Source organism: Leptonychotes weddellii, chromosome 4, assembly GCF_054177405.1.
Source record: "Leptonychotes weddellii isolate Sample4059 chromosome 4, ASM5417740v2, whole genome shotgun sequence".
In the NCBI taxonomy this organism is placed as follows: Eukaryota; Metazoa; Chordata; class Mammalia; order Carnivora; family Phocidae; genus Leptonychotes; species Leptonychotes weddellii.
Genome location: NC_138372.1, coordinates 84,256,565 through 84,284,017, shown reverse-complemented (window position 1 = coordinate 84,284,017; position 27,453 = coordinate 84,256,565). Strand labels below are relative to the sequence as shown.

General features: G+C 56.8%; 3 protein-coding genes across 7 annotated transcripts; 1 reads left to right on the top strand and 2 right to left on the bottom strand.

Moving 5' to 3' along the window:
* The first annotated feature begins 1,371 nt into the window (after nucleotides 1–1,371).
* AMIGO1 (adhesion molecule with Ig like domain 1) lies at nucleotides 1,372–6,933 on the top strand. Of its 2 annotated transcripts, none has more exons than XM_031038553.2 (2): nucleotides 1,372–1,664; nucleotides 2,124–6,933. In XM_031038553.2, exon 2 carries the CDS (start codon nucleotides 2,189–2,191, stop codon nucleotides 3,668–3,670), a length of 1,482 nt encoding a protein of 493 aa, XP_030894413.1. In that variant the 5' UTR covers nucleotides 1,372–1,664; nucleotides 2,124–2,188; the 3' UTR covers nucleotides 3,671–6,933. The 2 variants fall into 2 exon arrangements, with proteins under 2 accessions (XP_030894413.1, XP_030894414.1); XM_031038554.2 differs by having other exon boundaries at nucleotides 2,089–6,933.
* Nucleotides 6,934–10,603: 3,670 nt separating this feature from the next.
* Nucleotides 10,604–16,195, bottom strand: CYB561D1 (cytochrome b561 family member D1). Of its 3 annotated transcripts, XR_014144074.1 has the most exons (4): nucleotides 15,981–16,195; nucleotides 15,408–15,445; nucleotides 12,581–14,862; nucleotides 10,604–12,545 (listed from the first exon to the last, which is right to left on the bottom strand). XR_014144074.1 is itself a non-coding variant. In XM_081815609.1 (3 exons), the coding sequence occupies exons 1-3, from the start codon at nucleotides 16,006–16,008 to the stop codon at nucleotides 14,311–14,313; spliced, it is 618 nt and encodes a 205-aa protein (XP_081671735.1). In that variant the 5' UTR covers nucleotides 16,009–16,195; the 3' UTR covers nucleotides 10,604–14,310. The 3 variants fall into 3 exon arrangements, 2 of the variants coding, with proteins under 2 accessions (XP_081671735.1, XP_006749793.2); XM_081815609.1 differs by having other exon boundaries at nucleotides 10,604–14,862; XM_006749730.3 differs by having other exon boundaries at nucleotides 10,604–14,814.
* Nucleotides 16,196–17,529: 1,334 nt separating this feature from the next.
* On the bottom strand, nucleotides 17,530–26,320 carry ATXN7L2 (ataxin 7 like 2). 2 transcript variants are annotated; one of them, XM_006749729.3, is made up of 11 exons: nucleotides 26,157–26,320; nucleotides 24,179–24,244; nucleotides 23,716–23,820; nucleotides 23,101–23,311; nucleotides 22,505–22,791; nucleotides 21,803–21,885; nucleotides 21,203–21,453; nucleotides 20,199–20,397; nucleotides 19,951–20,072; nucleotides 18,667–19,462; nucleotides 17,530–17,677 (listed from the first exon to the last, which is right to left on the bottom strand). In XM_006749729.3, exons 1-11 carry the CDS (start codon nucleotides 26,281–26,283, stop codon nucleotides 17,663–17,665), a joined length of 2,262 nt encoding a protein of 753 aa, XP_006749792.2. In that variant the 5' UTR covers nucleotides 26,284–26,320; the 3' UTR covers nucleotides 17,530–17,662. The 2 variants fall into 2 exon arrangements, with proteins under 2 accessions (XP_006749792.2, XP_030876845.1); XM_031020985.2 differs by having other exon boundaries at nucleotides 17,530–19,462.
* Nucleotides 26,321–27,453: the final 1,133 nt, after the last annotated feature.

Genomic DNA, 27,453 nt, shown 5'->3' with positions numbered 1-27,453 from the left:
CACCCCCCACTCCAACAACACTCAGTTTGTTTCCTGCGATTAAGAATTCCTCATATCAGTGAGATCATATGATACATGTCTTTCTCTGTTTGACTTATTTCACTCAACATAATATCCTCCAGTTCCATCCACGTCGTTGCAAATGGCAAGATCTCATTCCTTTTGATGGCTGCATAATGTTCCATTGTATATACATACCACATCTTCTTTATCCATTCATCTGTCGATGGACATCTTGGCTCTTTCCAGTTTGGCTATTGTGGACATTGCTGCTATAAACATCAGGGTGCATGTACCCCTTCGGATCCCTACTTTTGTATCTTTGGGGTAAATACCCAGTAGTGCAATTGCTGGATCATATGGTAGCTCTATTTTCAACTTTTTGAGGAACCTCCATACAGTTTTCCAGAGTTTGCCCCAGCTTCTTAAAGAAGACCACCCCGCCATCCCAGCTTTATCTTGAGGATTAGGTAATAGAGAAAATATGTTGGAATTGCTCCATATGGGAAAGGTTTTGGAGTTTCCAGAAGTGGAAGCCCGTCCCTGTCTTAAACGAAGTAAGAGAGACAGAGAGAGAGTGTGTGTGTGTGTGTGTGTGGGTGTGTGGTCTGGGCAGGTGGGATCCTGGGGCCTGGAAGTAAGAGTGTGTGTGTGTGTGTGTATGGGTGTAGTCTGGGCAGGTGGGATCCTGGGGCCGTGTGTGTGCGTGTGTATGTGTGTAGTCAGGGCAGGTGGGATCCTGGGGCCTGGCCATGCACCACAGACCGCTCCCCGTTACCTGCACTCTGCCCACCTGGCTTGCAGGCTGCGGAAATGTACCCTTCGGTGGTACCCCAACGATGGTGGAATAATAACAAGACTGAAACACACAACAAGGCTCTTCCCCAAATCTTTCCCCACATTTTTGAGACTTCACAGTCCTAGAGAGAGAAGTGGGGGAACCTCAGAACGTGACTAATGAATTTCCCGCCAATACTGACAGGCGGGAGCTGAGCCAGGTGGCTTTAATTTGTAGGATGAGAAGACATGTGACGCTTCTTGTCCCGGAGTCAGTTGCCTCGCATTCATTCCAGCTAGACCTAGTTTCCCCGGGAGCGGTTTCGGTAGGCAGAAGGGTGGCGGATAGTGACAAGAATTCCAGAAGGTGGAGGAAGCAATAGGGGAGCTAGGGGCCAGAATCCCCTGCTGACGACGGTTTCGGTCCCCAGGCCCCGGCCCCGACTCCCTCGGAGGGAAGACGACCTGGCGCGGGGCCGCCCGTCCTGCTCCGACACAAACACACGCACGTGCGCCCCGCCCCCGCCGCGCGCACGCGCCCCGAGGCTCCGGCGGCGGCGACGGGCGCGCGCGCGGTGCTCGCTGCCCCCACGCCGCTCCCTCCGCTCGGATCGCGGCGCCTCCCGCTCCCCGCACCGCTCCTCGCCGGACCCGCGGAACCGGAGGCGGCGGCCGTGGTCGGTGGGCTCCTGCGGGTGCAGCGGTCGAGGCGGCGGCGCGGGGGAGCGGAGCGGAGCCCGGCAAGTCCCCGGGAGGCGATGTGGCCGGGCGCGGGCCCCTGCGTGAGGCGAGCGCCGCGACAGGCCGGCCAGTGAGGCGCCGCTTGGGGGAGGCCGCGACGGAGCTCCCGGACCCGCCATGGGCTGAGACACGTCCTTGCCGAGCAGGTGCAGTGACCAGCGGTCCCGGGGGTGCCCGCCCCGACAGGCCCCCGGGAACCCTCAACCCCGGCAGTAGGCGCCCTACCCGGCAGGTGTGCCCTGTTGACCTTCCCTCGGCTCTTCCCCAGAGGCCCTGCTGACCCCACTGTCAAACCCGGCGGGCGCAGCCCCTAACTAACATCCCGGGCATACCCCCATCCTACACTCCGTGACCCGAGCCCGGCAGGCCCCTGTGCTCGCCTCCTCTGCCCAGTGTTTTGAGCCCATTGCCGGCACAGCGCTTGGGAACTACCCAGCATCTCTTCGTTTCTCTTGTAGCCCAACATAGGGGTGGAGGAGGGGTGGGGGTGGAGTGTGACAGGGAGGAGGAAGGGTCAGTCCTTACCTGCAGAGGCCCTGGTAACCCCAATCCCCTCCTCTCTCTCTTAAGCCTGGGGTGAAAGTGACCCTTCCTTATCCCACCAGAACATGCCCGGGTGACTCTCTCCCCGATCTTCCTGGTGGCCTTCCTCGCCCTTCCCAGTGACACTATGCAACCCCAGCGCGACCCGGGAGGCCTCGGGCTCCTGCTGCTGTCCTGGAGCCTGCTCCTCTTCGAGGCGGCCAGGGCCGGCCGGCCGGCGGTTAGCTGTCCTGCTGCCTGCCTGTGCGCCAGCAACATCCTCAGCTGCTCCAAGCAGCAGCTGCCCAACGTGCCGCACTCCTTGCCCAGCTACACGGCGCTGCTCGACCTCAGCCACAACAACCTGAGCCGCCTGCGGGCCGAGTGGACCCCCACGCGCCTGATCCACCTGCAGTCCCTGCTGCTGAGCCACAACCACCTGAACTTCATCTCCTCCGAGGCCTTTTCCCCCGTACCCAACCTGCGCTACCTGGACCTTTCCTCCAACCAGCTGCGCACACTGGACGAGTTCCTGTTCAGTGAACTGCAGGCCCTGGAAGTCCTACTGCTCTACAACAACCACATCGTGGCAGTGGACCGCTGCGCCTTCGACGACATGGCCCAGCTGCAGAAACTCTACCTGAGCCAGAACCAGATTTCCCGCTTCCCTCTGGAACTGGTCAAGGAAGGAGCCAAGCTCCCCAAACTCACCCTCCTGGATCTCTCGTCCAACAAGCTCAAGAACTTACCGCTGCCCGACCTGCAGAAGCTGCCCGCGTGGATCAAGAACGGGCTGTACCTCCATAACAACCCCCTGCACTGCGACTGTGAGCTCTACCAGCTCTTCTCACACTGGCAGCACCGGCAGCTGAGCTCCGTGACGGACTTCCAGGAGGACCTGTATTGCGTGAGCTCCAAGAAGCTGCTCAACGTCTTCAACCTGAGCTTCCTCAACTGCAGCGAGTACAAGGAGCGTGCCTGGGAAGCCCACCTGGGGGACACCTTGACCATCAAGTGTGACACCAAGCAGCAGGGGATGACCAAGGTGTGGGTGACGCCAAGCAATGAGCGGGTGCTGGATGAGCTGGCCAACGGCACGGTGACGGTGTCCAAGGACGGCAGTCTTCATTTCCGGCAGGTGCGGGTTGAGGATGGGGGCGTGTATACCTGCCACGCCACGGGGGACGCTTTCAACGAGACGCTGTCTGTGGAGTTGAAAGTGTATAATTTCACCCTGCACGGCCACCATGACACCCTCAACACGGCCTACACCACCCTCGTGGGCTGCATCCTCAGCGTGGTCCTGGTCCTCATATACCTGTACCTTACCCCTTGCCGATGCTGGTGCCGGGGTGTCGAGAAACCGTCCAGCCATCAAGGAGACAGCCTCAGCTCTTCCATGCTTAGCACCACCCCCAACCACGATCCTATGGCTGGTGGGGACAAGGACGATGGTTTTGACCGGCGGGTGGCCTTCCTGGAACCTGGTGGTCCTGGGCAGGGTCAAAACGGCAAGCTCAAGCCAGGCAACACCCTGCCAGTGCCCGAGGCAACCGGCAAGGGCCAGCGGAGGATGTCGGATCCGGAATCGGTCAGCTCGGTCTTCTCTGATACACCCATTGTGGTGTGAGCAGGATGGGTTGGTGGGGAGATTCTGCCCCAGGAGAGGTAATGCACCCCCTGAAGGATATGAGGGCATGGAAGAGCGGGCTGGCTGCCCAAGGGAGTGGGTTCCTCCTGACCTCAAGGGAATTGGTCACGGGTACAGTAGCTGGCTCGACCTCAACCAGGGTGTGGCTGCCACGACTTTCAAATAGGGATATATTAATCCTCAGGCAAGTGCTACACCCCTACCCAAAGCCCTGGGAATTCTCCATGTGGTAGAGGAAAAGGAGCATGTCTGAATTGGGTGGGAATGAGGAAGGGGTGGGGGGAAGAGCAGATTCCCTAAACTTTTTCGAGGTCATCCTTAGCTCCTTAAGAGAAAATCATTCGGGGGAAAAAAAAAATTTTTTTTTTTTTCTATCTCTGCCCACCCACACCTGTGATGTTGTGTGTGTTGGGGGGCGGATCTTCCACAGGAGCCACACTGGGGAAGAGCTGTAGCATCTTCTTTGGCCAGGAAGTCACACTTCACAGCTGGGGAAATTGGAAACCTTGGGAAAAAGGAGTCAGGAAAAGGCTGAGACCTCGATAACGCTCCCTAAAGCTGTTGTGATTTCCCACTAAATGCGTCTCTTTGCCGATGAGTCCTGGGTGGACAGATCTTTGCAGGAGTCTGGCCTGTCGCCTGTCAGATATAGCGACAATGAGAGATGCGGTACCTGTGCCAGGCCCTGGAATCAGTGGCACAGAGGGATACAGCATGAACTGAGGGGGTCTGTGTCACGGGACGGGTGCCGGCACAAAACTCATAGATGGCGGATAAACTCCAGATGCGCTGATTGTCTGGTTGGTGAAACCCTTGGGTAGCACTTGGTTCCCAGTACCTGTGTGTCAGACCAGGGTGGGGGCTGCTGAAAGCAGAGCTTTTATGCATGCCTGCCACAACCTGGGATGGGGGGCCGCTTCAACACGAGGAGGAGGAGGAGGAGGAGGAGGAGGGTAAATCAGCCTCTGTAATGTAGCATCCAGCTGGACCTACCTGACTGCCTGATGCCATCTCTTCCCTCAGGCTTCTTAGCAAGCTCGGGTGGGATTGAGTTTTCCCTAATATGCTGCTCTGCAAATGGAGGAATCCTGGAGAGTCTGGCCCCAGCTGCGTTACATTGGGCTTGGGGATGGAGGGGACCGGTTATGTGTCTTCTCTATGTTGACACCCTGCTGCAAAGCCAACGCATGGGATTTCATCATCCAAGGGGTTGGAATTGGGTGGTCTCTCTCCCAGAATGGCAAGTTGGAGTGCGGCTTAGAGCCCTGCCCCTCTCCACAAGGTTCCAGGCAGTCCTGTTAACAGAGACCCTGGCAGTAAACTTTCAGAAGGAAAGTTCTGCCGCCGCCATCCCTCTCAGCCAGAGGTCGGTGCAGTTGTGACAGTCAGACCAGAGGAACTTAAGAGCGGGCCCAACATTCCATTCCATCCAGGGATGCAGAATATTTTGGGTATGGAGATAACTGCACCCTTTGACTATCCTGCAGGCCCCGGGAGATGAGTGCTCCGAGCTTTGGCAAGGGGATGAGCAGGGCAAAGGTGAAAATGTTCTCTGACGTTGGTCTTTTTCAGTGTCTCCCCTTCTCCCAACCAAGCTCCCTGTCCATTGGACGTTCTCCAGATCTTCTAGTTTTCTAACCTGCTCTTTAGGTTCCAAGAGGTATGTCCTCTACCTGCGGGTAAGGGCTGCTTGCTAGGAGGGCCTGACTCCTGCTGCCTGTTAAGATTGGGAAAGGGGACTGGAACTCAACATCTTCCCTTGTCTGTTCCTGGGATGTCAAGACTGCTGTCCATCCTTTCTTAGTAACCTAGTTTGTCGAGAGAGGTGCAGCGTTTCCCTCAAGTACTTGCATGCTCCTAGGTATGCATGCTTCCAAGTGTGCATGCACACTAGCGCCTTGACTTCCCTCGGGACAGTGATTCTGTAGTCCCCACTAATGTCCCTGGTTCACAGTGGGTTCAACCTATGTGCCCAACTTCATGCACACAGCTACCTTGCCCCAGGGGAGAGACAGTGACCACGCCAGGCTCCCCAGATACAAACACTTGTACTTTTCATTTCTGAACTCCCTGAAGCTTTTCCCGCATCTCCGTGGCACTGGGTAACTTCTCTGCAAAGACTAGAGTTAGGAGAACCGCAGGTTGGCAACCTGGGGAGAAGGGATGATGAGGAGCTGGCTGGTTCTTCACACCCCTCAGAAACCTTCTTGGATTAAAGACAATATATATGAGAAATAAATGTAGAACTAGGTCAGTGATGGACCCAGAAGGAAACAGGCAGGGGAACAAGCAGCAATAAGTTGTTCTTCTTGTGTTAACTGTCCTGGAAAGACAGGGGTATGAAGGAAAAGTTGTCTTTTATATTCCAGAGACGTCTGAGGATTTTGTTACTGGAGCCATAGTGACCAGGCCATCCTCCTCAGACTTATTAAGGAACCGGGGGAAATCTCATCTCCACGCTGCAGTTTCCCACTGGGCACTACCTAGGGCTCTGAAAATCTTTAGGATAAATGTCAAATGAAGTTGGCCTTCTGGAGCATTCTGAGCTCCTGAGGACTAGGAGGGCCATTTTCTTCAGAAGTCCTACCCAGTTTAAGGAATAAGAAAAGACCCTGAGGCCCTATGTCTCCCTACTATATCCACTAGGTAGGCCCCTCGTTTGAAAGACTGGTAGATGTGTCTGGCTGCCCCACCAGGAGAGTGAACTGATTAGCCTCTTCCCGTCGTTTCAGTTGATAGAACCCAAAGGTAGCTTTCTACTTGGGCGATTAGGTACTCAGCATATATAAGCTCACTAGAACCTTGTGTTGGAAACTGCCAGGTCTGATAATAAGAAAAAGCTGAGAAATCCCTCCCTCCCTTCCCCCCATCCTGAACCCATAAACCAGACATATCTCCCAGGAAGCAGGTGTCCCTGGAGACAGAATATGACAGGGCTCTACAATCTGTCTATGTGATTATTTGTGATCTTTTTTTCTTTGCCTGTATTTATGGGGCTCCTAGGAAGGGGCCACAAGAGGGGACAGCCCAGCTGGGGACAGTAAAGCTGACTGATTCCCATTTTCTGTGTGTTCTTACCTCTGTACTTCTTGTCGCCCTGCTGGCGAAGCAAGCAGGCCTCCCTGTGTCCAGGACCCCATCCCTCCCACTTATGTACACCCAGGCTGGCAAACCTTGGAGCCTTTGAGCTCTGAAAACTAGACTATGATCATTAAACCTGGCTTGAGTCTCTGTTCTGGCAATCTGTGACTGGTTTATTTATCTTTTCAGCCTGTGGGTAGGGCTCACTGTGCCTCAGAAGTGTGTGGCCTAAGGAGAGGATATTTAAATGCCGTTATAAAGGCAAGGGCAGAGTCCACATCCAGGCATGAAAATAGACCAGGGTCAGGGAACTTTTTTCTGTGAAGAGCCAGACAGTAAATACGTTAGGCTTTGCAGGCCGGGCGCTCTCTGTTACAGCGACTTAGTCGGGCCACGGTAGCAGGATGGTCACCACAGACAGTACATAAACTGCAGAGTGTGGTTCCAGTACTTCATTTACAGACATTGAAATCTGAATTTCATATCATTTTCACGCGGCTTTTGAGTTTTTTCAACCATTTAAAAATATAAAAACTCTTATTAGCTCACAGACCATACAAAACCCAGCAGTGGGGCTGGTTTGGGCCAGCTGACCATAGTTTCCCGACCTGATAGATTCTCAAAAGAAACGTCACTGATGCTATAGCAGGAGAGTTTAGAAATTCTTTAACTTGGGGCTACAGCCTGTGGATAATGAAGTCTTCCTGGATCCCTGGGGAGGAGGGCCGCCTCCCCACGGAGTTCTCTTAAAAGTCTGGATGAAGCCTACTAACTGTGCTATGGAAAAACGCTTGCACTGGATTAAAAGAATTGGTGGAAAGCAGCTCAGTTTCAGTATTTTGGTTATGGCCTGTATTTTTTTCATACTGTAAATGGTAACTATCTTAGTTTGGCTCAAAGCATATTCACTGAATGGGCAGGTTAATACTCACTGACAGTTTAATGTGTCCCAGGCATTGCATAGACAGAAATGCAACCCTCACGTTCTTGGTACAGACACAGCCTACCAGAAATTGGACCCGGCTCTGCTAAACTCTGAACATGCAAATTCTTTGGCTACTCTCTTGGTACTTCTGGAAGGAGATCGTCATGGTAGAGTCCAAGAGGGAAGAGGAAATGATATAAGGAAAACAAATTAAAAACCAGAATTTAAATCATTACCTAATTTCCTACATTGATAAAATCTTGACCAAAGGGCAGCCCTCCTCTGTCTGGAGAGTTGTCTTGTTCTCTTCATGAGGAACCACCGAAGGAGACGCCTCACCAGCCACATCAGACAAATCAACCTTGGCAGGCAAGTGAAATGGCAGATGATGCGGGAGTGCTCCCATAGTCTACATTTACATGGCACTTTTTCATCTTTTCAAAGCAGTTTTTGCTGCAGCTGATGTTGGCCAAGAAGAGGACGCTGGTAAAGAGAATGGGTCTGGGAAGACTGCTAGGCTGTGCCAAGCCCTGACTCTGAGCCTGAAAAGTTTTGGTGCTCCTTTCCCCATCATGCCAAAGAAGTCCATGGCTACATCTCAGGCCCCCCACCCCCAAGCCATAAGAAACTCCCTAAGTTCTGGACAAGACATGCAATTTTGTCTGCCATGTCTTGCGGCACTTGCCTTAGCTCCTCTTAGGTGGCATTTCGGGGGAGTGGGGGAGGCTAATAGGACAGGTGCCTTGTAGAACAGAAGTTGAGAGTTCAGTTGCACTGGCCAGCTTCATCTCCCTTCCTCTTGACCTCTCACTCCCTTCCCTTCTGCAGCTGTAGTTCTTGTACCGCTTACCTTGGCTCCCAGGAAACCACTGTGAAGCTTCTTTCCCCATCCACGCTGTAGAAAAGGCTCAGACCTGTGCAGTAGAAAGGTTGGCTTTTCTGGTCTGGCTACAGTGAGCCTTTCCTTCCTCTCATGGGGCTTGAGAGAGGAAAGCTAAAGTAGCTGCCACATCAAGCCTCTTCATCAGGCGTATATGCTATTGGGTAGGAGATCCCAAGCAGTAAAGATACACAAACCTGCCCTGAGGCCTTCCAGTCTACGTCAGCGTGGTTACTGTCCCAGAAACAGAGGGTGTGGAACTGTGGCCTGAGAGAACCATCCTTCTGTGAGCCAGGACATGGAGCCCGGCAGGGAGACTTCCAGGCACCCTACGGCACTGGCATACGTAAGGTGAGAGTCATTGGCCCCAAAGTTAGGGGTGTGTGTATGCACATGCACACAGGGTGAAGGAGCACTGTAGCTGGACATAACTTGGTGCTGCTTTCCCCTCACCTCCCACTGCTCCCTTGCTTGGCCATACTTTGCTTTTGATGGGGTCTAGCCAGAAAGACCCAGCTCAGTCCTGGGCTTAGAAAGCACAGTGAGGTAACTCACAATCTGCTTTAAAGAGAGGGGTGCGGGCGCCTGGGTGGCTCAGTTGGTTAAGCGACTGCCTTCGGCTTGGGTCATGATCCCGGGGTCCTGGGATCGAGTCCCGCATCGGGCTCCCTGCTCGGCAGGGAGCCTGCTTCTCCCTCTGACCCTCCCCCTTCTCATGTGCTCTCTGTCTCTCTCATTCTGTCTCAAATAAATAAAATCTTTAAAAAAAAAAAAGAGGGGTGCTGGGGGCCCCTCATGCACACTCAGAGTTGAATCCTCTGGTACCACAGAATGGCCTGAAGTAGCTATTTAATCTGCTTTTAGCAGAGGTTAAAAAAATCATCTGGGAAATTCTGACGATAACGGGTAGATTAAAAACGGGGGCTCTTATTCCCTGTACGTTGGGGACTAGCCAAGCCTTCTGGGCGGATGGGTGGGGGAAGGCTGTCTTACTGGAGGTATTTTGGGTCTGCTTGAAGCTTAGCCCCATGCTAAGAACGGTCTCCTTCAAACCACCCTCAAGTCTGGGGCCCTGTCCTTCTGCATTGTCACCTGTCTTCTCCGTGCCTGTGCTGGTGAGACATGTCAGGGCCATGCCCACACCACCTGACCAGTGTCTCACTGCTGGGTCCCAGGTTGGGAAAAAACAAGATAAAAACCTGAATACACAATACCCAGCCTCTGCACTGCTGTGGTTCCTGCCTCTCTGTGTGCACCCCAGGCCGACTGCTGGCAGTCCTCAGACAAATGGAACAGAAACTATCCTTCCCCTAATTTCACATGGAACTAGAACTGCTTTCCTGGGTGGGTGGGTGGGTGTGTGTGTGTGTGTGTGTGTACGCGCGTGTATGTGTGTTTTAATTCCTATAAAACCCTGTAAGGAGAAGGGGACTGTGACCCTCCTCCAGGAGCCTGTGACCAAGCTACACGTGTCACAGCTCTGCATCTCCAGCACCTGTTATGAGGGCCTGAGGCAGGCCTTGCTCAGCCTGGGGCTACAGGGGAAACCAGCATGGGGGATGGGCAGTGTCATGTTCATTACTGTTGCGCCTGCCTTCCTGGCTTGTCTGCTGCACTTTTCCTTCAGAAGCGCAGAATTAGGTAGGAGAGATGTAGACAGACTTGTGACCTGCTCCAGGAACTTCAGGCTGGACGAGGGGACAAGTGCACTGATTTCCAGATTTACAATCAGCCCCATGCCCTGAAACCACCAGGCAGGCAGCACTTAGGGCTGGCTTCGCTAGGCTCATAACCTTGGTGGCATTCCTGACCGGAGTGCATGCAGCTGACCTTGCATCTAGAAGGAGGAAATGTGTGTGTGTGTGTGTGTGTGTGTGTGTGTGTGTTCCCTTACCATGGCCAACAACACAACCTCTCTGAGACTTGGGTCCCCTAGGCATCATTATCCATAACTGTTGATCGCCTCCCTAAAAGTAGCATCAAACCCAGAGCCAGGCCGATTAAGAGAGAGTCAAGGACAAGAACATACTTGTAAACACAACTGTTTCCATTTGTTTAATGCTTTAGACTTTCCAACGCCTGTTAACATAAATTCTCTGCTCTGACCCTCCCAACATCCCTGTGAGGCAGGTGGAGCAGTGAGCCGTTTGCCTCTGGCGACACCGTTGTTAGGAGCCGACCAAACCCAGACTGCAGCTTTCCTGGCTCCCGGGTCAGTGCGCTTTTTGCTGCCTGAGACACGGGCTCTTACGTCAACCAAACACAGGGGCAACAGAGCACTAACCCAGAAGCCTCCCTGCTCCCTAAGCCTGCAGAGGGCCCCCAGAAATGCTGAGATTGGGGCATCAGGGCCAGGGGTGTCCTCTGGAAGTCAAGACAGGTAACAGAAGGGCAGCATACCTAGAGGAGCCTACACTGTGATCCCCACGTCTTGATCTTTGTCGGGTGAAAAGGCCTTAGCAATGTACTCAGAGGGTGCTCAGGGCCCACTCCCAGAGGAAAGAAGCCTCAAGCCTCAGCTGGGAAGTGAGCCTCTGACCCCCCCTCCTCTCCCCATTCCATTACACTCCAGCAGCCCAGGAGGAGGGGGAAGGTGAGGGCTGGCTGACTCAGCCTGCAAGTGCCTCGAGCTCTGGAGCTGAAAGGCCCCAGCGCGGTGAAGCTAATGATTATTATTAACTCTGAGCAGGCCTTGGCACTGCAGCCAGCTGGCTCAGGGAGGATGCCTGGATCTCCCACAGTGAGGTTTGAAAAACAAGACCCAGAGCAGCCACGCACGGAGGTGGAAGGGTGGGGTGTCAGGGACTGGGACGGGCAGTCTGCCCTGGGGGCCGGTAGGGAGAGGAGGAACAGGCTGGCAAGGGACAGCAGCTTACCTTCGACGCAGCTCAACAGCCAAGGTGAGGCTGGAAGGCTTCCCCAGACACACAGCTCCTGCCATTCAACACCAACCCCAGCCCGGGTGGGGCTCCAGGGAAGAGGTGGTTACTGGGAAAGATTGTGGGGAGTGGGGGTCTGAACCCAGAACAGTAATCCTGTTACCATTTGGATTTGGTTACAAAAAACATCTACATTTCTAATGTCCTCAAGGTTGAGTCTGAAATATAATCATATTTGGAATCAAGTCTTAGTGAGCCTGATATGCAAATTTGTGCAAATGACATGCATTTTTTTTATTTGAGCACCCCGCTTTTTTTTTTTTTTTAAAGGCAAAACAGGCTGACTACTAGCATCTTTCCCCAGCCAGGGAACAAGGGCAAAAGGGCAGCCATTTGCTTCCTGCCCCCAAGGCCTCTGCCTCACTGCCAAGGTGCCCAGCTAACATCCCAGATGGGGAGATACAGACAGGTGGGGGGAGGACACGCACACGAGCAGGAGGCGCACGCACCAGGCAGCCACCCAGCTCCCAGCAGGAGGAAGAGTGCCCTGGCACTGAGGTCTAATGGTTGTCCAGCTGCTGCCCCAGGATGTGAGGGCAGGTGGCAATGCAGGGAGAGACGCAGAGGAGGGGGGCGGGAAGTCCCCCCCAACAATCTGGCCGCCCAGGAAGAAGGGCTCCTCCTGGTGACCTACTCCCCATACTGCAGTCAGCAGGCTCCGCAGAAGACCACCTGTGCCCTCCTCTTGGCCCTGTGCCCCTGCCCTCCAGGCCTCCTGGTCAGAGAGGTGCCAGCTGGGGCCCCTTCCTCCTGCGGAATATAAATGACTTCCCCCTTCCTCCGAGGGCTGGGAATAGACATCAGCTGGCACAGCCCCCGCAGAATGCCGGCTGTCAGCCCGCCCGGCAGCCCCCGCACCACCTGGGAGCAGGCAACACCTCGGGCAGGCTCAGGCTTTGGGGCCCTGGCTGCTTGGCTCGCGGCAGCTGGTGAACCTCACCCCGCCCTGTCACCCTGCTGGAGACAGTGAGACTCCCAGCACTGGCTGTGACGGGGGGAGAGGAGATGGAGTCCCTGAGCAAAGTGACCCTAGATAAGAATGTCCTTCATGCAGCGCCGGGAACCATCTCTTTTGAGTTCAGACCACACTGGGTAGTCTGAGAGGGGAGAGAAGGCAAGGAGACAGGAATAATCACCCTCTGAAGAGCAGAGACCCACCCCCCCCTTTAGATGCTCCGGGTCTGGAGAGCTGCCGGGAGACGCCATCTGACCAAGTGAGATCCACTCAGAGGACACTTCTGCCCTTGCAGTCCCCATTCCTGGATTGTTAAACCATACCAATCTCCTTGCTTCTGAACCACTGAGAGAGGGAGGTCTTAAATCTTAGGAAGACCTGGGGCACCCAAATTACTGCCTTCTAGGAACCTGCCCTGCTCCCGGGACCTGGGGCTCCAGCCCCTACACCCAGGCCTCCCAGAGCTTCCACTGAGCTGTCTACCCGCCTCAACACCGGCTTTCCTGGTGTGGCTGTCTTCAGTCCTTGCCATGATCTATGGAGGTCCCATCCCCGCCCCCCCACCCCCCACCCCCACCCTGACCCAGCCAGACCACTGTTAACCAGTCTGGCACCCAGCTCACCACTAAGGGCAGTCTGGGGAACTACCTTCAGTTTGGAACAAGGAGGGGGTTTCTGCAGGAAAGAGGGCCCAGCCCTTTTTTGCCAGCTGGCGCCACACTCAGCCCCCTCCTGGGCCGAAGAGCTGGCAAGAGACGGCAACTGAGAAGAGCTTAGCTGAGAAGGGGAACCAGGGAGACTGTTTTTCCTAGATCAGAAAAGCCCTACCCCACTTCCTAGCTCTTATTTTGTTCTGAAAGCTTTGGAATACCTCCACAAAGCTATGTGCTAGGGCAAGTACCTGAGCCCTAGGAAGGGCTAGGAGGTGCTCAGGACTGCTGTAGCGCTCAGAACGCCTGGAGGGAAAGGCGCTCGCTCATGTCCTGCAGCCCTCAAGCCCAGATTCTGAGGTGGGCTGAAGACCTTCTGCACTGAGCTAAGAAGCCCAGCCAGGAGCCAGAGGCTTGCTGAAGCCAATGCCCTTCTGTTCCTATAAAAGCTTTAAAGTGACTTTAGTGCTTTTAATTGTCTTGGAGTTCAAGAGAGCCTCATCTGGGACTCTTCTCTCCACAGTGCCTGACCCCCTGTGCCCTAGTCCAGGAGCCCAATCGGCAGATTCCTGGAAGGCCACGAGGGCAGACCTGTCCCTGCAGAGGGAATGACGTCCTGAGTCGACTTAGTGGTCCAGCCCGTGGTCCAGAGCGGGGAGTGTGTTCTGTGGCATCAACCTGATAGACACTGAATGCTGGAGATTGTTTAGAAACACATCCACGACACGGATGCGGAAACTGGTCTCGAGACACGTGACTTGCCTAAGGTTGCCCAACAGATCCTACAGGAACCATAACCCAGGGTCTCTCTCCACACTGCTTTCCTGAAGACCCCAAAAACCACTGCTGTCATTCATAAGTTACCAGAACCCAATTCTCCATCGGGTACACAGGCAAGAAATGACTGCGAACACCATCACCACCACCACCCAACACTTCCGTCTCCCATCGAGTGGAGGCTTCAGGATCAAGCCCCCCGCCCCCATCACCTTCCAATGCACCCACTATACTTCCCCATTTCGGCCCACTGAGTAGTCATCAGAAATAGCAGTTTGGGTTTCTGCAGCCCCTGACCCAGCTAAAAAGTACAAAAACCCTACCACTTCTGAAATGGATCCCCTGAAGGTCACCAAAGGGAACATTTGAGTCCGAGGCAAGTGTCCCACCTACATTCAGAGTTCGCAGGAACTCATATTTCCATTTTCTTCTTTGGCAAGTAGGAGCTGGAGATCTGGTGCATGATCACCAGGGCCGGATAGAGGGGCAGTGCCAGGCACAGGTACCAGGCTGTGCCTTTGATCTGGGCCTGGAACCACACCGAGTACATGCCCAGGAGCACCGTTCCTGTAGCCATCAGGTAGACCACCAGTCCACAAGTCAGATGGTAGAGCTTGAAGCGAGCCACCCTTGAGACCTTGGCTGCCCGCGGACACAGGAGACAGAACCCACACAGTGCCTGACCACCAGTAGCGAGCAGGGTCAGAGCCCCGACCCAGCTGTGCCAGGACACCAGGTGGGGCAGCTCGCTGCGGGTCCTGCTGAAGATGATGAAGCCCAGGCCCAGGGCTGCACAGAGGATGGCTAGCGTCTGCCCTGCCCAGTGGAGTCGGAGCCGGGCCTTTCGGGAGCAGAAGAAGAACAGGGAGTGTTCAGGCGAGAAGAGCAGGATGGCCTCAGCCATGCAGAGGCAGAACTGTGAACACAGGAGAGGGCCAGTGAGCCTCAGGCCCAGCGGGGAGGCCTAAGAAAAAGGAGGTGCTCTCACACATCCAAACAGGGACGACAAAGGGTGGAGGCTAAAGATCTCCCACCAGGACCTCCTGCCTCACAAGTCGGCATTTCTGGGCACAAGTGGGAATCAACACTTGAGTGGAAGTCTTATCATTCAGGCTGACCTCCATGCCTACCTCCTCCACAGGCAATGATGACTCCCCATTTCTTGCCCAATGTTAAGCAAATCTTTAGCAAATGTTAAACTGCCTCCTGAACTTTGCGGGGGTAAGGGAGTTGGGGGGGGGGTGACTGGACAACACCACTTCTACTTCCTCCTTTCAGACCCTAGGGGAGAAAGACACATCTTCCATACCCTCCCAACCCCCCTCAACCACCTGACACTAACTACAGCCCAGCCTTCCATGTCTCCCAATTAGGTTGCAGGGGAAGATGGGGCCCTTGCTCTTTCCCCCACCTCTCTGAGCCTTAGAAGGGCTAAGCCTGCGAAGGCTGGATGCTTCCCTAGGGGGCATTTCCAAACAAATCAGCTGCAGAAAAGAAGCCCAAACTCACCGCCAAGGCCATGAATACCGGGTGCCAGGAGAAAAGACCTAAGAATCAAAGAGAACACACTGACGGCTGGGTACCATGTTTCTGCCCCTGTGGCTGGCTGGAGCCCAAAGAATCCGGCTACAGGGGACAGGTCAGTGTACCATTCCCAGCCCGAGTCAGGAACTCCGTGCAAAGTGGAGCAGCCAATGGGGCTTAAGGTGAGCAACCAAGGGGGCAAACCCGTCTGGCCTGGGTTCCCCATCCGGCAGCTCGCAGCTGTCAGCCCAGTCCTAGAACGGACCTTGGCCTCCTTTACTTGTATCCTCCACGAGGGGCTCCGCTTCTGATGAACTGGTGAGTTCAACTGAGTGTCTGCCTTCCCACCCCCGCGCCCAAAGCCCCACCCTTCCAGGACCCACCTCCCGGGGCCCGCCCCACGACGCCGTTACTACCCCTTCACAGCTCGCCCCTCCACTGCGGGGCGGGGGGGGGGGGGGTCGTCCCTACTCCAGGTCTCGGAGCGCTCCCAGCGACGCTCCTCCAGCATCCCGGCTCCGCCCCCTTCCCTGGCCCCGCCCCGCCTTGCACACTCACTGGTTCCTGGCCGGGACAACACAGCCATAAAGATGGTGAAGCCTAAAGCCACCAGGTGCGCCAAGACCCCACTGCCTGTCCGCAGCCAGAGGGTCAGTCTCGGCTCCCTCGCCGGAGCGGGAACCAGACCTTCTCCGCCAAGGGCTGCATGGCCGGGCCGGGCCGGCGAACACTCCCAGCAGCTGGAGCGCGCCTTCCGGGTTTGCGCTCGCGGAGGCGGCCGCAGCGGCGGGAGAGGCCCCTCCCCCGGCCGCCGCCGGCAATACGGCGGCCTCGCCCACAGCGCCCTCTGGGGGCTGGGGGGAAAGCGCGCCGGCCCTGGACAGCCCCGGGGGCCGAAGGGGACCAGACAGCTGGCCGGCCAGCCTGGTTTCTTCGGTCAACCTCATTTGTAATCTTTCTGGCCACAAGGGCTTACGTCTCAAGTAGCCTGTGGAAATTACACTTATGGCAACGGATTCCCCCCAAACCCCAATCACAAACTCCGTGCACTGAACCAAGAATGTGAAACCAGCGCTTGGAACCGCCTTCCAGAAACACTGGATTTCTCGGCCTGCCCACACCCTCCTGCCATCCCTTCTTCCGTCTTGTTAAGGGAGTTCAGAGTCCTCCCTGCCTAAGAGCAAGGACACTGGAAGGTAAGGACCAGGCCAAAAACTAGTGCCCGCCTGCTGAGTTCAGGTTTGAGGACCCAAGGAGGGAGAGGCAAATGTCACCCCTATCGGCACACTAGCCTCCAGTGGGATAAATGGAAGAACCAGGGCACTGCCAGCCCTTCCCACCTTCACACCATCTGCTCGGCCCTGGGGAGCCAGGTGACCCTGAGGGACCAGGACCTCCCACATTCCTGCTGCCTCCCACACCAGACGTTTTGTAAGTGATCCTACCTTTCCCCTTCCTGCCTCCAAAAAGGTGTGGTTCAGCTTAAGGAGGCCTACCTGGAGCAAACCCACAGGCCAGGGCCAGGGACCAAAACAGGCTGTCCCACAGAAATCACGGACATCCTGAGAGCAGTTACCAACTCCAATCGAGCTCCCCCTGTGGTTGAGAAAATAAGGCTGCTAGGGCGAGGCAGCAAGGGCAGGAACAGCTGAAGAGACTGAGTTCAGAGACAGGATGGAGGCCCAGCGTTGCTGGAAGACTGGAAGAGGGCCAACAGCGAACTCCCACAGACCCTCGGGGCAAAGACCTGAGAGGAGAGCCAGAGGAGTGGCTCCCTTGCCCCCGTCAAGTTTCCCTTCCCAACGGGACCGGAGTCATCTCTGGGATAAAGATTCTGGCGAGCCTTGCTCACTCAGAGCCATAATGCCTCATCATCCTCTCTGGAGAGAAGACTCCCCCATGACACAAACCCCAGCCGTTCCCACACCATTTAAAAGGACAAAAATACATGAGCAAGGGCCGGGAGCTTGAGTCTGGCTGCCTATCATCTCTGCCTCCTGGGGTGCGGATGGGGACAGCAAGGACATTCATTTTATTACATCTTTTTCCTTCCTTTTCTATGTTTGTTTTTACATTTTCTTAGCAGCAACAGAACAGGGAGACAGTCTTGAGGTATTTTAAAGAGTTTTTTTTCTTAAAAAAAATAATATAAAGTTATAAAAAGCGGCCGCAGCCTGGGGCCCGGATCTGGAGGGGAGGAGGTGCTGACGGCTCCGTCGCAGTGGGCAGGCACTTTCTTGTTAATGGGCTTTAGACTGCAGGAAGACAAGAGGCAAGAGACACGGTCAGGCTAGGGGCCTACCAGTCCTCCTACCCAGTGAACTGTGTGCACCATTAGAACTAACGCTTGTTTTCCTCCTGGCCGGGCTGGTGACGAACGCTGGACGCAGGGAAAGATGAATGCCAGCCGAGCGGGACAGCCTGAGAACGTCCGTGTGCACATGCACACACACATGAGGGCACCGTCCGACTCACTACTCTCGTACGGGTGCCAGAGGAGTGGGTATGCATCTGGCCCGTGCCTACAGAGGAAAAGCAGCCCCCTTCTCACCCCCGGTAAGTCCCTCCTGGCCGAGATCCTCTGGACAGCCCAGAGTGTGCTACTCCAGGGCTCCCATCAGAAGAGGCACAGAAACCTGGCTGCTGGCTTTCCCAGAAACCCTGGAGGACTTGCCTGGCACCTGAAATCCTGGAAGTGGGCACCTATGCATACATGGACCTTGCATGGTGTCCCTGCCCCTCCAGGTCCTGACACCCAGAGGCAGAACCCATGAACAAGACCAGCCCACGCACCCCGCCGCCCGGCATATCAGGCCACGGCTCAGGGACCCAAACTCAACCCCGCTGCCCAAACCTTTCCCCATCAGAGTTCATGAAGTCCAACTTCCTTTCCTTTCCTTCAGGGGACAGAGGTAGCTCCAGTTCCTGGTGTGGGGGGTCAGAAAGTGGCCCTTTCATTGAAACAGAAGCAGATGCGGGGGCAGGGGAGAGGGAGCATCTCCTCAGCTCAAGGGAGAGCTAGCGGAAGGCCCATCAAGCAAAAGCTGGGTCACCTTTCAAAGAGCTGACCCATGTCTCCCTAGAAAAGACAGCCCAAGAGCTCTCTCAGCTTCCCCCTTCAGAATCCCTTCCCTGCACAAACGTTTACTTAGCACCTTCTCCGTGCCAGGTGCCCACTGTGCATTCTACCCTCGTCCATCCTGATCTCTCCCTGCCCGTGCTCTTCAGGGAGCTGGGCTGGTACCTTCAGCGTAGAACACTTCTCCTCAAAGGCCATGGCAGGCCCCGGCTTCTTGCGGCGCACAGAGCAGGCCGCATCGGCAGGGCCACCGGCCTGGCAGTGCTTGGCCTTCACCGGCCGGCAGTAAGTGGCCAGGTTTTTCCGCTTCTTGGCTACCTCCTCCTCAGAGAGGCAGTTGGTGGACAGGGCCTTGGCTGGGTGTCCAGCCGCTCCCCGGTTGTCCAGCTGAGAAGCCTTGACGGGTGTGGGGGGCTGATGAGGGGAGCCCCGACAGTCCAGAGGCCCTGCCCGCTTCACTCTTGGCCCCACCGTCCCATTAAGCCCCAGGCCCAGGGCTGTTTTAGTCTTGGCCGAGAGGCCCCGGCAGCCGGAGGGTTTGCCTTTTCCAGAGGGCTCCAGGATGCAGGTCCGTTTGAAAGTGGTGGGGCCTGGGGATAACTTTCGCTTTCGAGAAGGGGCCTCCACCTCGACCCCGTCCTTGCCTTTGGACGACTTGCTGGCCTTCGAAGGCGGGAGTCGGCTGAAGGATGGGGATGGCGTGTTGGCAGGCAGGGGTGAGGTGATGGCCTGGCTCCCGCCCATGCACTCCGCCTGGCTGCAGGCCGCTGCCACGCTGGGGGAACCTGCAGGGTAGCTGGGGACAAGGCTGTCCTTGGCGGGGGGCGTGGAGGCCGGGCAGGCGAGTCGGGGGGGTGGGCCTGGAAGGCGGGGGCAGCTGCCCATAGAGGATGGGCTCAGGGGAGCAGAGAGCGGGGAGCTGACAAGGTGGGATGGAGGCTCAGCCGCCGGTGGGATCTTCCTACAGTAAAAAGAGAGCTCCGCTGTGATGCCAGGCAAACAGGAGGACCTCCCCACCAGCCTCCACCCGGCTCTCTGCCCCACCTAGAAATGGCCCACAGAGCCCCGGCCTTGCTGCCATCTGCTGGGAGACACTGGAACTGACGCTTAGGAAGAGAGCACAGGGGTAGGCAGGAATGAACGAGTATCTAGACCCATTCAGAACCTCATTTCAAATTTCAGTTTCGGCATCTCCTATCCCTAGTTACCCAAAAGGTACTGGAAGTGACGGATAAGAGCCGGGCTTCACTCCCACACCACCCACCCTTGCCCTGCCTCAGCCCAGCCTCAGGCTGTCAAGTTCCCCCACGTCCTCTTCATTCTATCTGGGGTCTTGCCAAACAGCCGAACGGCATCTATGGGTAGGTGAGAAGAATGAGAGCTTCTGAAGCCCATGGATGTCCGGGGCCCGGGGTCTAGAGAGGGCAGTTCCAGGCCCAAAAGACTCACTTCCACATGTGGGAGCTGAGGTGCCGTTCCAGCATGGAGCTCAGTGCTGAGCAGAACCGGTCCAGCCGGCGGCTAAACACGTAGCATCCCGGACTCACCAGCCGGCTCCCAAAGGTGCAGAACTAGAGGCAGAAGGAAGGGCCATGGTTAGTGGGGCCTGGGACGCAGGGAGGGCTCCTGCGCAAAGGATCTGTGGGCCGGGAGGGCTGGGCCACCCCCCACCCCAGGTCCCTGCCCCAGGTCCTTACCGCCTGTGGCCGCGGGGGCCGGGTTGCATAATGGCAGTCAGGGGGGAGGTGGAGGTCCTCAGATGTCCCCTCCTCCTCACTCTCCTCGCTGGAGGCCTGGGCCCCACCCCGGGGCAGGGGAAAGGGGAACAGGCCTGGGTCCCCATCACCACCACAGGGGCCTTCATCATCCAACTCACTCTCAGAGGAGGCCCGGGACCTGGAAGGGCCAAAGGGGATGTGAGGGCAAGGAGACCGGAGTGGGTCAGGGTGGGGGTGTCCCTGAACCCGCCAAGCTCCAGAAAGCCAGGGCAGACCCCCTGCTGGGCAAGGAGACAAAGAGGAAGGAGGACAGCAAGGGAGGAACAACAGAGCTCACAGAGTAGGAGCCAGAAAGGTCAGGGGCCACAGCTCCCAAGGGATCCTCTCCCCAGCCCCTTCACTTCCCAGGCCCTGCCTCCTCGGGGGGAAATCTGCTCCAGATTCGCCTCCTCCAGAAAATCTTCTGAGTTTAACTGCACCCAGCTCTGGTCAGCCCAGTCAATTCTCTGAACCCCCTTCTTGCATCACATATTCCTGTGAGCCTGTCTGTGAGCTGAGCCTGTTTCAGGTCTGCCCTTGTGTTACGGGCAGAGATGCGTGTGCGTCTCCTTCGGCAAGGTGGGCTCTCCCCGGGCTCCAGCGCGGCCTCTGCACACGAAGGGGCCAGTGAGTGAGTACACAGTAGGATGGCCTCACCCAGGACCCTGACCCTTGCGGTTCCCCAGGTACAAGTTTTGGCCCGTGGGAAGCAGCCGGGCCGAGGTTTTTATCCCGGCCGTGGAAGCGGCACCCTACCGAGAGGCTGAGGTTCAGCGGTGTTGTGCTGGGGAAGGAGCAGGGAGTCACCTACTCCGCACCACTGCCAGGGGCCCCAGCTATCCCCCCAACTCGGGGCAGACTGAGACTCCCTGGGCCTGTCTCCCGGGGTCCCCGACGGCTCGGGACCAAGTGTCCCCAGGTCGGGGACTGGACCCCGCACGTACCTGGGCAGTGCACAGTACGGGTAGGTCTGCTTGGCGCGAGCAGAGAAGGTGCTGCTGGGGGCGGCCGCTGCCACAACCTGGACTGAGGAGGGGGGCTCCTGGGAGGGGCGCTCAAGGGTGGGCTCCCTGCGCCCTGGGCTCTTCTCTTTGGGAGACTCCCCTTTGCGGGAATTGGCCTTCAGCTCTGCCACTAGCACGTCAAAGTCCTTGGCTCGGCCCTGGACCTCCCGGCGCTGGTGCACCGAGTGGATCTAGAAGAGAGCAGGGTGAGGAGTGGGGGCGGGGGGGGCGGTGAGCTGAGCAGGAGTGAGGGGCAGCAGTGTGCGCTAGCCTGGGCAAGCAGAGAGGGGGGCATGAGTGTGTCTGTACGTGTATTTGTCTTTGTTCCACTCCCCCCACAGGCTCAGAACCTTCCTTTGGAGTGGGGCAGTCTGCCTGCTGCTCCCAGCCTGGGCCCCCTGGGGGCAGCCTCCTCTCCCCTTGCCTCACCTGGGCTTCACCCCACCCTGAGCTGAATCTTGGATAACACTGCAGTTTCTCTCCTCGCCCAGGCCCCGTGTCTGTGCTGTCCTCCCTCACTGTGCGTGGGACTGAGATTACCTTGCAGGTCAGCAGGCGAGTGCAGATCTTTTTGGTCTCTGGGTTTATTACCCCACACTGCCTGTTGAGGTCGCACTCCTTTCCTGTGGGGAAAACCGTTCGCATGAACCCCAAGGCCATTTCCAGGAGGCCCAAGGGAAAGCCTGGGAAGAGCTGGGCCTACGGCAGAAGAACCTCTGGCCTTCAAGTCCGGGTCTGCAGCCTTCCAGAGAAACTCCTCTGGGCATCAGAGAGAAACTCTCTGCTGCAGAGGCACAAGAACCATCCCCGCCCCCATTCCCAGCCCAGGCACTCCTTTTGGCGATTCCAAGTCTAAAACAGGGCAACACAGATCACGGCACAAAGCTAGCCACAGGCTGGGATGCCAGGGAAACCAGCAGTGGGGGGTCTGGTGCCCTGGATCTAGGTGAGAGGAGAGAGAAAGGTCAACAGCCCGGGGTGAGGAAGAATACCTTCCCCTGCTTGGGCATAAGCTCCCTTTGCCTTGACCAGGAAACCTGGGCTGGAGAGAAGCTTCCTAGAGAGCAAGGAGTTCAAGTGTATGTCCACGTCAAGCAGTGACCAGGGGCCTCGGTATCCTGGCAACCAGGGACGGCCAGGCCCACTCCTTCCTTACCCCTCTCCTTCGGGCCCAAGGACCAAGCTGTCCAAAGGGGTCCCCCACTCTACCTTCCTGACCCCCAAGACCACATGACTACTCACGGGCCATCTTCCGGTGGGTTTTGGGGGGCAGCCTGGCCCCACCAGGCTCCTTTTCAGGGGGACTGCCTTCAGCCCGGTGACTGGGGCCCTCGCTGGGGGTCATCTCGATGTTCTCTCTCCCTGGAGGTTCTTTAGAAGGGGGTGCCGTGGGGTTTCTTCCCGGGGAGTCCTTGGTGAGGCCAGCAGGCTGGCTGAGGAGAGCAGAGGGCGGGGCCAGCCTGATTCCATGTCCGTCGGGCTTCGGGAGACTGGACATCTTCTCCAAATTCACCACAGGTACGAAAAGGCTACACATGGAGAGAGGGTGTGGGCTGGGGGATGGGGGGCTAGGCCTGGGCCCTGGACTCTAGCCCAGAGCCACCTCCTCCCCAGCCCTGGAACTTGGGTGGGCTCCACCAGGGGTGCAGGACGTGGCGAAAGGGCACCCCATATTCCCTGGATCACACGGAAGGGAGCTGCAGAGAGAGAGAGAGAGTGGCTGCCTCCTGCTGTGAGCAGGGCTCATTGCCCCACAGCTGTCTCCATTTATGTTAACGCCTCCCCGGGCTAGGGTCAGGGTCAAGGCTGGTCTCGGGGAGTCTCCAGCCTCTCCTTACCAGAGGTTGTCCTTCTGTGTCTTCTCAGGAGGCGGGTGGCCACGGCTCCGGGACCCCTGGCCCTTCTCCCTGGAGGAGGTTTTGGTGGAACCTGGGGCCCTGCAAGCTGGGCCCTGCCCATTCACTACATGGCATTTCTGAGAGCTGGCAGGGGCTGGAGGTGGGGGTGGGGCCCGGGCGTAAAGCTTGCTGAGGGGCCCATGTCTTCTTTCTGTCACCAGGAGGTGGAGAGAGTAATCGAGGTGAGTGGTATCAACTGCCTCCTTCCCCCATCTCCTGACCCTGCTCACAAACTCACGATACCAAAATCTGCAATTTCCCAAGCCTGAGATTCTAAATTTGCCATTTTCCCACTTGAATCTGAGCCTTCCAGACTCAAAATTAGAACTCGGCTTCCTGAACCTCTTTGCTCTTCCCCTAATTTCACTAAATGCTAGAATTTTGCTCAAACAATCATTCTGACCCGCCACAGTCCTCTGAAGCCATCCCCAGGACCTTCTGATCCCCAAGCCCTCCCCCCCAGGACCCACGTGACCTCCCAACTGACCCTGTCCTCAGAGTTCCACGTTCCACCTTCCCCTGTCCCCTCTATCTCCTCCCTAGGGCTCCCCTCACCGCAGTGCTTCTGGAAAGCTTGAGGCTTCACCACTTGGCTGCAGTGGTTACACACAACCAAATAGAAGTCGTCATGGGCAGGGCAGTGCCCGAAGATGGACATGTCTGCAATGACAGAAGCCCTTATCACTGGGGCTGGGGATCCCAGGGTTTCCCTGTAAGATCAGGCAGCACCCCGCCTGCCCCCCCCCCCCCAGCTGACATGACAGGCTTTATGCTGCCTGCTCTCAGCTTCTAGAGCTCAACCTAAGAACGTGGGCTGTCAGGTGAGTGAGCCCAATCACCTACGATTAGGATCTCCCACAACGGGTCACAGGAGGCAGGGGAATGGGCTGACTCAGACCTAGCAAAGCGAGGATCCCAGACCTGCTGCTTCAAGCAGCCACCTCCTGGGATATGTTGAAAGAGAGGAAGGTGGTCCTGTCTGCCCTAGGCCCCAGCCCTAACGCATGTCAACTCCCACCTTCTTTAATGAGGGTCATGGCATCCAGCTTCTTCATGTTTTTGTTACTCTCCTCCACCTCAGCCCCTGGAGGAGAAACACAGCTTAGAAGGACCACCCCCACCCCAGGAACCCCGGCTCCCACCCAACCAGTGCTGGCAGCTGAGGAGTAGGAAGCCTGCACTCTCTAACAAGCTCCCGGTGCTCAGGACCCCTTGGAGAGCCTTTCAGTGGGTCATTCTCAAGTGCCCATTCTTCCTTCAGCTGCTACCTCTGGAATCAGCTGACCCCCTTAGGAAGGATCCTGCCACCTTTCTTAGGGACCCTCCACTCCAAAGCACAATTCAGGGTTCCACTGCTGAGTAGCTGGGTGATTGTGAATAAATATGATCTCTTTTCTGGGCCCGCTTCCCCATTTAAATGGGAAACAATCCTTAACATGTTTTACTATAAATCTCCCAGTCCCTTCTTGAGATTTCTCAGATGGGTCCTTCCTGCTACTCTGTGCCACACCAAACAGATATCTCCCAGGTCCCCATCCCCATGAATGCGATTTTCTTCCACCTGGGTTACCGTGGTACTGACAAAGTTACACCCAGCTTCTCAGGTCCTGCATTGACAGGATGGTCACAGAGCAGAGAAACTGCTGTCTCGGGGGTCCTCTGGCATCTTCAAAGTCCCTTTGGTCAGCTATGCAAGCGCCTCCCCTCTTTAGGAGGGCTTTGGGCAAGGGTTGCCCTTATACCTCAGTTTCTGGGTTGATGACAAAAACATCTTAGCTGTGCAAAGCAGCTCTTTCCCCCATCCCCCTACCTTACTCCTCTCCCCTCCCTCCTCTATGCCCCCTCCCTGTCCCTTGGAAAAAAAATCAATTCTGAGTCACCAAACCCGTCTGATTCCATTTCCGGTTCTCAAAGCACCCAGACCCTGACAATGGCCCCATCCTTGCCCACCCAGCATGGGGCAGTCCTGGGGTGGCCTGGCCTTCCACTCAGATGTGCTTCTAACACCTACTAACAGATTTGCCCCTTTCTAGGATGAGAAGATCGCTGACAGTCTTACATAATCTCTAGATATGAGGGGTAGTGGGTTAGGCATGCAAGAGACAAGGGGCAGCTCCCACTCTGAAGTCCGTTAAAATGCACTGATGGGCAGAACTGAGCTGGGAATGGGATGTCTGAGGAGAACAAGTGTCATCGGAGACCGCATGGAGCGGTCTCCTCCTCCACCTCTTCACTTGCAAACTTCTTCAGGGCTGTGATGCCTGCTGTCACCCCAAAGGCCACGAGGCCAGGTGCCCCCTGGGGCCCAGGAGACAAAGATCAGCAGAAGGGGCTGTCAGCACGCTTACCAAAGGCACTCAGGGGCCTAGAGAAGGTGGGGGTCAGGGGAGAGAGCCAAGAGGCAGGGCAAGAGGCCCGGGAAAGGACTGAGGGTTGGAGGCACAGAGGGATGGATGGACGAAAGGAGGGAGGAAGGGAGGATGGATAGATGGATGGACCGACGAACTAATGCGGAGGGGGCGGGGGTCCAGTAGCACTGCAACCCGCAGGCAAACGCCAAAAAGGAGCAGGAGGTGTGGGGCAGAAGGCGAAGGAACAAGGGGGGTTGGGAGGGGGGCACAGAAGTGGGGTGCGTGGGAAACACGTGGAGAGGACTGTTGCGGACGGGGAAAGCCCTAGGCAGGTGCAGGAGGGGCGGAAGCTAGAGGACAGCAGGCGAAGAGAAAGGTAAAAGCAAGCAGATGTTGGGGCAGGTACTGGGCACCGGCAGAGGCAGAGGTGGGCAGGGTGGGCTACGAGCGGTGGGCCGGCGCTAGGACCCGGAGGCGCGAAGGTGACGGAGCAGGCGGGCACTAGGACCCGGCGGGTCCTTTGTTTGGGGGGTCGGGGAGCCGGACGGCGGCTCCCGTCGGCGGCTCCCCTCTGCTGGCGGGGGCCCGGAGAGGGGGAGGGGAGACAGTGATGGGGTCCCCGGACTCTAGGGGAGCTTCACTCACCGTCGGCCGCGGGCAGGTCGGCCCGTTCCACCCACGAGCTCCAGCTCTGTCCCGCGAAGTCATCGAGACTCGGCACCCGCCGCTCCAGAGCGGCCATTGCTGCCGCCGCGCGTTCACGCACCGCCATCACCGCCGCGGACGCGCGCCCGCCCCGGCGCCACCGCCGCGCGGCCCCCTCCCCCTAGCCCCGCCGCGGGCACGCCTCCCCTCTCCCTCCCACCTTTCCAGCTCACTCTTTGCGCAAGCGCAGCACAGGTTGTCTGCCCCTCACTCTCCCTCTCACATAGCCTTCTGGGAAGTGTAGTCTTGGAGGGACTTGCCGGTGCCTACGGAGCTTGCAGCAAGAGCCCCTCCAAAATGCACAATTGCGGAGGGCAAAGAGACCAAAGCCCCAGGACCTCCTCTCCTAACCCTTGTGCACACATTCTTTGTGCTACCAGCACACTCTCCCAAGCTCACTGCATACACACCCCAGCCCCAAGCCTCTCTCTGCCCAAGACGCCCCTCTAAGCCGTGCCTTCGCCAGCTGGCTGGCGCCCCTTCCCGGGCTGGCGGTCAGGAAGCGACTTCGCTCCCCTGTAGATCGAATAGGGTAGGTGCAGGGAGGTGGGCGCTGTGAATCCGAAGGACAAGGGGAGGGAGTCTGTAGGATATGCTGAAGGACACAAGGGTTGGAGTGGGGGAGGGTCCTCGGCTCTCGTGTTGTGTCTCTTCTGTGGGAAACCCACGGTGCCCTGAAGCAGGGTAGAGGGCTGGAGTGGCGTTGTCTGTGTTTGGGAGGACCTAGATGAGCTGATCAAGATCACCTGTCAGGATGACAGAAGGCTATCTCTGAGCCAGAGCCAGCCCCGGAACTGGGGTGGCCCCGAGGCTGCTGGTGTTTGCAGCATCTCTGCTGATCCTTCTCTCCTCCTGAGAACTGCGATCGATACCCTGTACCGCCTCTTCCCAAACCCTGGCTGGACCCTGACTCCATCCATCACTTTGGTTTCTTTTTCTAATGAATCTTTTCTCTGCTGGAAAGCCTGCTACCAGAGCCTCAGCATAGGGAGATTTCTCATCAGATCTGTCATTTTCCTTGCTAAGGCCTGGAAAATACCTTAATCATCCTCTTTCTTCTTCTCAGCTGATAACATTTCTTCCCACCCTCCCACAATCAAGAGACAAAAGCCTGCCCCCCCCCATCACATCAGAAAAGAGAGACTAGTTCTCTTTTCCCTTTTCAACTCTCACAGCTCACCCCATATTCATTCCTTCAGCTAAAGGAAACCAAACTGGAGGCAAATAAGTCAAGGTC